Below are 11151 nucleotides of genomic sequence, written 5' to 3'. Positions count from 1 at the left end.
ATGAATCATGCTGCTTTTGCCTTTTAGTTGGCAGCTATTTTCATTAATATCGAGTACTTGACATCTTTGTTTCTCATCTCTCTCTCAACCATATCTATATCTTTTATGTAAATAACTGAGAAACATATGATTACGTTAACAAGTCAAGCAATTGCAGTACACAAAACTTGGAATCAAATAGGAATACTTATCATTATATGCATCAAGAAAGAATCGGAAGCTAAACAAATTCAATGATCTAACTATTGTATTAGGGTGCTGCCACCAGAAGAAATATAGGAAAATAGAAAAGAAACTGACTTTTGAGGATGAAGATTCAACTCTAAAGGCAATCATACAGCACACAGCATTGAATTAAATTCCGAAGCATTGAAATGCTTCTGATACTACAAGCACAAGGTAAACATTTCAAGAACCATGAGAAGTGCTGCTGTTGCTGTTTGCGAACCTTCTCAGAGTGCAAGCCACTATACTTCTCCCGCTCAAAAGCCCTAGCAGCTTATTCGATGTAGATCGACCTGTGCTGCTTGAAGTAATAGCAGAAGCACCAATTTGAGTAGCTACGATGGGAGGAAATTCAACTGCATTATCTTGCGCCCCGACATCACTGGCACTTGCATCTAACTGTTCCCCTGTATCCAAATTAATTGCAAGTGATCCTCTACTTGCTCTTAACCATTCCACCCCCTCTGATGTCACTCCTCTGCATTTCTTCACCTTCACTTTGATCAAATTCGGGCAACCACTAGCAAGGGCTTCCATTCCATGGTCTGAAACAGGGCAACTCTTAATACAAAGCTTCTTCAAAGCTATACATTTCGCAGCAATACATGAAATCTCTGCATCACCCACCGTATCACTACCGCATAATGCTAACCGTTCCAAGTTCTGACAATTTGAAGCTAACATTCCCAAACTTATATTCGTCGGATTAACACCAATAAGAACTAATTCTTGTAAATTAAGGCATGAGTTTGCAACAGCAATTAAACCTTGGTCACCTATTCGATTGGCCTTCCATCCATCAATGTGAAGCTTCCTTAACAATTTACATTTCCCAGCAACAGCTCCAAGTCCAGCGTTCGTACACTCTGGAGCCTTAACGAGGTGAAGGATTTCCAGGTTGGAACAGTTGGATATGGCCTCGAGACCGATGTCGCTTATTTGAATCCGTTCCATATGGATCTCTACGATACCCGTGACCCGATCAACTATAAGAGGGAAAAGCTTATCCCAATCACCAGAGCATCTAAAAAGTTTTAAGGATTTCAGATTCTTAGCACCAATAATAAGCGGACCAAAGCACTGTCCATTATAAAGCTCTTTCAAGAAAACTGTTTTCAACGCTGCCGCCGCCACCCCTGGCCCTATCGGCTCAGCTGCAGCTCCGTCTATGATGCCGCGAAGTCGTTTCACGGAGAGTTCCTCGAGAGCTGGACAGTGGTCGAGCACGGCGTTCATGCCTTTAGCTCCGAAAGTGCAAGATCCACACGAAAGCTTCTTTAGGCCCCTACAGTTCTTAGCGAAAGCCGACATTCCGGCATCGGTCAAGTCACGGCAAGTTCGGAGCTTAAGGCGAGTCAAGTTCCGGCAGCGCTCCGAGATTAGAACAAGCGCTTCATCCCCGATGCTAACAGAACTACGGTCACATTTCAGGGCCAGTTTCGTGACAGCATCAAAGCGAGAGAAGATGGAAGGAATCAAATGTTGCAGATCTGATTGGGCGTTGAGGGAAAGTCGGTGACGGCTCTGTCCTTCAGTCCTCAACCACCGCAGGCAAACAAGAGAGCAGCGTTTCCGGTCACCGGGGCTAAGAAACTGGAAAATGCAAGCCAAACACTCATCGGGCAGAACTGAGATGAAATCAGATAATCCATCCATGCTACTTCGGTCAAGCTCTTCAGCTTCCTCAGATTGCATCGGAGAGATCAGAGCCATTGATTTCGATTTTGAAAGTTGGCTACGGTTACAATCCCCACGGCTGGTGAGTTTCATCGTCGACACTGTTTGACCCATCAACAACAACAAATATCTACACCTAAAGAAGCGAAAAGCAAATAGAAAAGAACGGCCACAGGTTAATTATCCAGGGCGAAACCTAAGGACCATTTTCCAGGCTCCGCACCGGTTTTGTTCTTGGAAAAGACCAGCCCGGCCGAATTCAAAAGGTTTCTTTCTGAACAAAAGAATAGCCTTCCCTATCCTATTCCTACCCTCCAGTTCCAGTCTCAAGTTTCTATACGCCATTGCCATCCTCATAGTATACTTTTCGTGAGCCCCCACCACATTCTTTATTGGGTAAAGTTAAAGTCCAATAAAATTAAACGTGATAACGGTTCAAACCAAGCTGGAATTGTGAGATTGGGCACGGGTGATACTTTCTTTTCCACCTAAACTAATTGCTTTTATTATTCTCTTAAACATTTCATTACCGCTAATATTTTCGTGTTAGGGACCCAATCCCTGTAAGAAGAAAATTCAGTCTTATTTAAAATTAACTATTTTAAAATATATAAGAGATTATTTGTTTTTTTTAGATATTCTAGATTTAAATAAACATGTTTATTAGAGTGTGTGCACATTGTAAATAACAAACAAAAGTTCTAAACAATATTATCTTTAGTTATTCTAAACTATTATAATATATATATTTCACACTTGTATTCTCGTTATATGAATAGATTAATTATTCATATAAATTAATATATATTTAAATAATTTAAATTTTATATTTAAAATATTAATTATTTATGTAGAATAATAAAAATTATAGACATATTTTTAAAAAAAACTAATTGAAGTATGTTTTATTAGTTTAGGGCAAATACAATGTAATATATGTTAAAAATACTCTAGATTATTTTGCATTGAACGTTCATACCCCGAACCTGAGACCTTAAAATGATTATTTAACAACTGAGTTTATTTGGTTCAAACTGATTAAATGAAGTATTTCTTTAAAAATAAATATATGACATAAATATTATTTAGAGGAAAATATTTTTATAAAGAAAACAAAAAATATATAAAATTTTAATTAAATAAGTTATAAAAATCACATAATTAAATTTTATTTTAAGAAATAATTAATGAATATAATTACATTCACATTGTTTTAGACAATAGTGCTAAGTAACACGACATTTCCGGGTTTTTTTGTTCAACTTGTTCATACTATTAATTAATGCGCGTTAAGAAGCCGTCTTATTCAAATTGAATTCGTTAATTCTTTAAATATTATTTATATAAAACAACAAATCATATTACTTATGGACTCAAGCTCAACGCAAACAGTTTTTTTGTATTAGATGATATAAAAGGTGTGTGACATCATTTGATCGGATGATTAAATTTATTTTAATTTATTAAAAGTATGATTAAATTTAGAGAATTCGTAAATAACAAGGATAAATGTGTGATTATACTAAATTATTTAACGGTAATTAACTCGTTACAGTCGTATCTTAATTGAATGAAAAATAAAAGTAATAATATATTATTAAAATCAATAAAGTACAAATAAAAATGATAAATCGTGTAATTAAAAAAAAGAGAAAATAACTTCAGTGACCAAAAATCTCAGATAATATACGATTTTGACCAACTTTTTTTGGATTTGCGAAAATGACCAACAAAATCGCAATGCGATCTCTAATTCGCATTGCGATCTCCACTATCGCAAATTCACGTTGCGATTTTCAACTATCGCAACGCGAAATGGAAAATCGCAACGCGATTTTTAACTATCGCAACGCGATTTTCAATTATCGCAACGCGAAATGCAACACGAATTTACGGTAGTGGAGATCGCAATGAGAATTAGAGATCACATTGCGATTTTATTGATTATTTTCGCAAATCCAAAAAAAGTTGATCAAAATCGTATATTATCTGGGATTTTTGGTCACTGATGTTATTTTCTCTTCTCATCATTTCCCTTGACATTTGTTACCTGAATCCATAGCTCGTTGTTCATCTTTATTCTCTTATAGTTGGTTGAGCGACTAAATTGTTTTATCTTTATTATCTTATATTTCTTTGAATCATGGCTTCTAGACCCATTAAGAACATTTCCCTTCCTTCTATTAGAGTTTCCCATTTTTCCTCTCCTCTAAATAGACTTATATTGGATTTTAAATTTATTAAAACATATTATTATAATATTTTATTATGGCTAAATTAATAGTATAATGTTTTCAATAATATACTAAGTAACATTATAGTTTAACAATCGTATCTCCAATACAATTTTATATCCTATGAACAAAATCATTTCAACCTAATTCATTGAAAATCTATAGCATTGTTGGAGTTTAACCATTTTTATCCATGTCTACTTCTATTAGGTCGGCGATGGTCCAATCAAGGGGATTAGGGATGGACACTAGGTGGAATGGTTCAGTCGAGTTAGGGCTTTTGTCACCCTAGCACTGACCTAAGGAAAAATTCTCATTCATCTAATCTTGATTCATCCCATATAATTGTGGTCTTTTACTCATTCAAAATTATTCTATAAATTTAAGGTTAAAATATATCAACAATTCAATTTATGTAATTTTAAATATATTTTCTTTCCTTTTAAATATTGACTTTAGGGTCAATTTGTTTTCCTGTAATTGGTTTTTTGAGAAGTGTTTTTCTCATTTTTCAGTATTTGGTTGACGAAAAACAGATGGTTAATGTAATTTATTTTCTTGGTCAACTGAATTTCCTTTACATTTTCTGAAAAATGATTTGTGGTCTGATTTTCAGTAAAAAGAGCAATCTAATTTTTTATGTTTTGATAAAAAGAAAAAACTAACAAGAAGAAATTGTGACAAAATTTAAAAAAATGTAAAAAGAACTTGAAAACGATCAATTGCGAACTAGCTCCGTTGTGATACCTTGGCAGTTTTGTGTGCAAAAAACAAGCAAGATTGCTTGATTCTTTCCAAGAATCGACCTAAATCTGATATCAATTGATAAAGAATGGCAGCGAAGTTAAGAACGTTACTTGTCGTTGAAGAATTAAACCTAGAAAGAACTTGACTCGATCAAAGAATAAGGGGAAATAGATGGAGGGGCAGTGGGAATTAAGGTTTTTAGGGTTTACTGGAAATTGAATAAGAAGAATAAGATTAAAACAATAAAGATAAAATAAAGATAAGGGAAAATAATAATAATAATATGATAGGAATAAATTAGCTAAGTTAGGGTTTTGATGTGATGGGTGAGAATGGTGATTCGATGATGATGATGATTGATAGATAGTTGTCATACGAACCATCCTAGCATCAATTGACTAGGTAGACTCGATAATCAGCTCTAACCAACCCTCTTAATCGCAATGAAAAGGCAAACAAGAGTGTGAAGATCTCCCTCACGAAAAAACTTGAAAGAACTTAATGATGAAGAATGCTTCGAAGGCACAAGGCAATTAACACTTGCAAAAACGAACTATCGTTGTATTATATTCAAGAAAATATGTGATTACAATGGTGGGAGGAGCCTCCTTTATATAGGGTGAGAAGTCATTGCTGTAACATGACTAATGAATAAAAGATAATGTTTCGAGTCTAACCTCATTCCTAATAAAATAATAAAAAACTAGGAATAATGTTTTAACTTTATCTTAATTCATAATAAAGTAATCAATCTAATTCTAAAAGACAATACATTTAAATTATATTACAAATAATCAATAAAAATATTAAAAATTTGTAATATTTAGAAATTGATCATTTAAGGGATTTTAAAGATATTTTCAGGATTGTCTCTAGTTGTGTCATTAATGAGTACTGAATTTCCTTTATTGAATTCTTCAATCTCCATGTGGTAATTGTTGAGTTAATCGATCGAAGGAATCGGCCAAGAGGGGGGTGAATTGGCAATTAAAAATTTCGGTGGAAGCTTTTGCAGAAAATTGAAAAGATTTGCACAGTGATTTAGAGTGGTTTGACTTTCTCAACCAAAGTCTACGTCCACTACCTTAGCTATCCACACTAAGGATTTTCCACAAATTCACTAATTTGTCTTTCTTTTGAGGACAAAGAGTAACCTTACAAACCCTCAAGAATTATACCCCAAATTCTTGAGAAAAACTCTCTCCCAAAGAGAACATTACAAATTTGCAAACTTACAAGGAAATCCTCACAAGGTAGATTGTTTGCACAATTCTAGAACAAAGAAAAGAACACTCAAGAATAAATACAATTGAGCACAAAAGTGTTCTTGAAAGCAAAATGAATATTGAATGAAAAATAGGCTTGAAATGCTCAAAACTTGAGATTTGATGCTTTCTCTTTGATTCTCTCTTGATTCTAGTTGCTTGATGTTTCTTGTTGTTGATCAATGGCTTCTAAGCTTGCTTAAATACTCCTTGAATCAATTCTGAACGTTGGTGATAATTAGTGGAGTCAATAGAGCCGTTATTGTGTGAAAACAATTAATTTTCTGGGTGGGAGCGTCTCATGCATCGAACCTAGGATTGTAAATATGGATATGCAATCATAGACACTACTTTTTATTGGTCAAAATAAAATATGATAATAGTTTGTTGGTCATTTGTGTAATTTACCCTAATTTTTATTCTAAAATTAACTCCAACCGACTATTTCCAAATTCTAAAACCCATCTCGTCCGTCAGATTTGGATTATTTGACCAAGCCTAGGTGAAGCCCCTCATCCTTGAAACGGCGCGCTTCGATTCGACCCCCTCCAAAAAGCGAAGAAGCGATGAGTTAACTATCGTCAGTTCCTCAACCACACTTCACTCGCACTTATGGCCGCTCCTCTGATTCTCAAAGGCATCCCGCTGCTGCGGCTTCGGTTGCAACGGTACAACCGTCTCTTCGCCGGAACCTTTTCGTCTCCGCGGGGACCTTGTTGTGCCGCCTCAGACCAGACTGGGCATCAAGAGGAGGTATCATCTGCGGAGAAAAGTAGTTCGGTGCTAACTGTGAGGGATCCTCCGAAGTACCATAGGTGGGATGATCCTGATTACAGGAAATGGAAGGATAAGGAGGAAGAGATTCTTCGAGACATCGAGCCTATCATTTCTCTAGTTAAAGAGATTCTTCACTCCGATAGGTCAGCCTCTTAACCCTTAGCCATGTTATCACTTATCATAAGATCTAGTTTTATAGGCTCCATTAACGTAAAAAATTTAAGAATTAGATTATACATTTGAGTTCCGTACATCTATTCAATTGTAATTGATTTGAATTTCGAACAGATTTCTAATGATGCGATTTTCGGATTCTTGATCCTTTGTTTATGATAATTCTAGTGTTTTAGCTCTATTGTTTCTTTAAATAGGCAAAGGCTAGCAGGTTTCCATTTATTCAGTAGTTCATGTATTAGTCCTGAGTAGATAACGCATTAAGCTTGAAGGTTTCTGTTAGGATGAAATATTGAATTTATTAGTCCTTTGCTGCTATGAGAGGGATGAAAGCTTGTTGTGGTTGCTTTTATGTTTACTGTAAGAACTTGATTAATATTGTGTGAATGAATCTTTTACCACTGTCAAAATATTGCTTTTTGATATAATACTTGCTGCTCCTGGCCATAAATAAAAGAAGTTGTTTTATTAGGAATTTGGTGCTACTGGAGTAAACAGACGAGCACTTTAATGTTGCCTCATCATCTCGTATCTCTTCAAACCCGGCCACTAAGTTCCCATCAATATCCCACATTATCCTCTATCGTTGAGGACAGAAAAGATGGGAACAGAATGGAACTTAGTATTGGTTGGATATGCAAGAATGATATCCAATTTTATATTCATGAATTTCCATTCTTAGTTGCTTTTGTATATATTAAACACAGAGACAGAAATATGGGGTATATGGAGTTCTCCCTGTAGTTTTCTTACGAGTTTGCTAGAACTTAGACTGGAGCTGCAGATACTTTTAAGTCTTATGACAAATTTTGGAAACAAAGGGCTCTCAAAAGGTACTTGAATTTTAAAATTTAAATGTGCTACTGAATCTTAAGAAAGGAAAATGTTGTAATCTATTCTAACCATCTTCCGTGTGTTAATGTGGAAAAAATTTCTCCAGTTCTTTTTTTTTTATTTCTAATGTAACTGTCTTGATCTTAGAACCTGTGATTTTTTTCACTGCTGAGAAAAACAAGCTAACATATAACTTTGAGATGCTTTTCATTTTCAGAAGTAGAAGCCAATAAGTTGAGCAAATCTGTCTTTGCGGTGCAGCACTATTTTAAATTTTAGCCAGCTTAATGATTATGATACTTCTATGTATTTCTTAATGTTAGGTATAAGGATGGGGAACGTTTAATTGTTTCGGACGAGGAAACTGTGCTAGAGAAGCTTCTTCGTCATCATCCACATTCTGAAGATAAAATTGGATGTGGACTTGATTCTATTATGGTGAGTTTTTATCACATTGCCTTTTAGCAGGTTGTTCAATGTTTTGGTTGGATTGCTATATAATGAAACATGTTTTTTGGGTAACTTTCAGTATTTCCATTGTGAGAATGCCTTGTAGGCCATTTTAGAAAGTGCGGATTAAGTGAATTCTACTTTAACTTAAACGAGTGTAATTGATTGTTTTGTATGTCCTACTACAGTCAAAAATATTTCTTAACATTATATTAGTTAGGCTGATTGTTTGTCTCAAGATTTGGAATTTGCTCATCCAGACTTTTATGAAATTCCAGTCTCCTCTTTCCTTTATTTCTTCTGGTGTTGAAATCTACCTCTCTTTTCTTTATGCGGAATTTTAATTTCCCCAATCCTTGATGACTGGTCCCATTCTTTCCTCTATTATTGGGACATAGAATCTTCTTTTAATCTGCCTGCTAGTGTTGCTTTACTTGCTGATTGAAGTGTACTGTTTTATTGTTCAATACTTTTGTGGTTGGTTGAAACTGACCTAGCAGTGCTGCTTTACATGTGTGTAATCATTATATTTTATAGATGTATGGGGTACATTGGTATTTGCTTTCTTGGACAAAGAACAAACTAATAATGTGCTTAATCCCCTTTGAAGGTTGATCGACATCCTCAATTTAGACACTCAAGGTGTCTCTTTGTTGTTAGAACTGATGGTGGATGGATAGATTTCTCATACCAGAAGTGTCTCCGAGCGTATATTCGAGATAAATACCCATCTCATGCAGAAAGATTTATTAGAGAACATTTTAAACGCAGTAGTGGTTAAAATGTGAACACATAATTTTAATAGCAGTGTTAAGAGTATGATTTTGGTGGCACTCTTGATGTTTTAAATATATCCTTTGGTTAGAGAGATTGTCAATTTGTATTAGAGAACGATATATAGACTTGATTTCTGGGTTTGAATGTTGTAGATGACTCTCGACTAATGCTTCATGTTGACATTTGCAAACGTGGACAGAAAAAAAAATATTATTGAAGTGAGCCTCTCACTCTGTCGACTTGAATCTATCTTCGTCGTGGTTGGCTTTGTGCAAGTTTTGTATATGTTGTAGGAAGCTTTTCTTCATATCCTTAGCTGGCTATTGGTTTTACAAAATATTAGGATTGGTCAAAGAGCTCTATAATAGGTCCTGAATTCTTTGCAAAGGCAATAAAATGGTTTAATTTCTCTCCAAGAACTGCATGGTATCTTGATTCTTGAATATTGAATACATAGACGTGGATAACATATTAGAAGAAAATTACTTTGATGAGAAACAGATGGCATCTTTGGAGTTTCGGATGTTGAATTTGCTTTGATTTTCACTGTATGATCTTGTGATTCTTTTATCTGACGGATAACATCAGATGGTAAGGGTGTTCACTGCTCGGTACATTTGCCATGCCAAAAGTCACTGCTCACCTGTAAAGATAAATGATCAACTTGAGATCCAGCTCCATGGCCTTATGCACTATTGCAATGGAAGTCACCGTTTGCAACCAACAAATGATTCCACCTCCAAAGATTTGAAATTGGGAAATAGAATTTACGTTACCATCAAAATGAAAAGGTGGTGCAAACCCCATCATGATTAAGGGGTGCAACACGATGATTAGATTAAGACAGACGAACCTACTAGACAGCTGGATGGAGAAAATCCATATGGGCCCTTGCTTCCCCATCATCATTGAGCACAATCATATTTGGTGAACACTCAAATGCCAAGAAAGAAAGAGGATCAAGCATATTTCCATTAAGAATCTCTCAACAGTTTGTGATCCTATCAGCTACGTCTTGCCCTTGCCCTTATGGTTAGGTGGTGTGGTCATCAGGCTGCAAAGCAACTGGGTTCGTGAGTCCCAATAAAGCCAAGTCTTTGCTTTCTGTTGTGTATGGTTTCAGTGAGATGGCGAAAAGCACCACCCATACTTTCTCATCTGTGTTTTTTTTCCCTTCAGGAAATTTTAGAGGAAATTTTGTAGGTCATGTGACACTCTAACTCATTTTTATTAAGATTTGAACTCATGATTTTACTTAAAAATTTAGTGTCTTATTCTATTAGATTGACTAATTGTGGGGTTAGTGTTTTTTAATAACAATAAAACAAATATAATATAAATAAATAAATGTATAAATATAATAAAAATTATATAACAATACGTGAAAATGCAGGTATGATGAGGCATTTACGACGTGAACGCTCACCCGTAGTTCATTTTGCTCTTTTTACTTTTCTTTAATTGTTGATGTGTTTCATTTATAGGGGATCGAGCTCCGTAAAGAAGGAAAGTGAGAAGCAGGAGTAACAGCAAAGCAAAGGCAAGGAAAGCAATTCATGAGAGTACAACACCCTTTTCACCGACTCCTCACCAGCACCTCCATTAATGGATTCCCTCACTGCCATACAATTCCGAATTCTCATTTTCATTTACCGCACCCCTACCATTTTGCATGCCTCAAAGGCAACTCCTTTTTTTATTTATTAAAAAAACAATATTTTGACATCTAAATTTAATCTTCATGTATAATGTAAGGGTTGGATCCATTTATCTTTGGTGTAAAATTTTTAGTTTTACACATTTTTACGATCGATTGGATGAGGAGAAATTAAAAATTGAGATTAACTCTTTATTTTTTAGTGAATATATTTTTTATTTACTACTATTAGTTTCATCTCAATTTAATATTTAAGTTTCTTTTTTGTAATATTCAACTTTTCCTTTTAATCCTAATTAATTCTTATTTATAATTTTAATAATGTTTAATTTAC

General features: G+C 34.7%; 2 protein-coding genes across 2 annotated transcripts; one reads left to right on the top strand and one right to left on the bottom strand.

Moving 5' to 3' along the window:
• Positions 1-399: 399 nt before the first annotated feature.
• On the bottom strand, positions 400-2224 carry LOC120212813 (F-box protein At1g47056-like). Its single transcript, XM_039210992.1, has one exon. The coding sequence runs from the start codon at positions 2014-2016 to the stop codon at positions 409-411; it is 1608 nt and encodes a 535-aa protein (XP_039066923.1). The 5' UTR covers positions 2017-2224; the 3' UTR covers positions 400-408.
• A 4427-nt stretch (positions 2225-6651) lies between these two features.
• On the top strand, positions 6652-9287 carry LOC120212789 (protein DCL homolog, chloroplastic-like). Its single transcript, XM_039210976.1, has 3 exons — positions 6652-7068; positions 8257-8371; positions 8994-9287. Exons 1-3 carry the CDS (start codon positions 6761-6763, stop codon positions 9162-9164), a joined length of 594 nt encoding a protein of 197 aa, XP_039066907.1. The 5' UTR covers positions 6652-6760; the 3' UTR covers positions 9165-9287.
• The last annotated feature ends 1864 nt before the right edge of the window (positions 9288-11151 follow it).

This window comes from Hibiscus syriacus, unplaced genomic scaffold, assembly GCF_006381635.1.
Source record: "Hibiscus syriacus cultivar Baekdansim isolate YM2019G1 unplaced genomic scaffold, ASM638163v2 tig00110017_pilon, whole genome shotgun sequence".
Lineage (NCBI taxonomy): Eukaryota > Viridiplantae > Streptophyta > Magnoliopsida > Malvales > Malvaceae > Hibiscus > Hibiscus syriacus.
This window is presented reverse-complemented; position numbering and strand designations above follow the sequence as displayed.

Excerpts from the sequence above, each read along its gene's own strand:
- LOC120212813 (XM_039210992.1), bottom strand. The coding sequence starts at position 2,016 with ATGGGTCAAACAGTGTCGACGATGAAACTCACCAGCCGTGGGGATTGT.
- LOC120212789 (XM_039210976.1), top strand. The coding sequence starts at position 6,761 with ATGGCCGCTCCTCTGATTCTCAAAGGCATCCCGCTGCTGCGGCTTCGG. Across the intron at positions 7,069-8,256 it reads GAGATTCTTCACTCCGATAG|GTATAAGGATGGGGAACGTT; the intron begins GTCAGCCTCTTA and ends TCTTAATGTTAG. Across the intron at positions 8,372-8,993 it reads GTGGACTTGATTCTATTATG|GTTGATCGACATCCTCAATT; the intron begins GTGAGTTTTTAT and ends TCCCCTTTGAAG.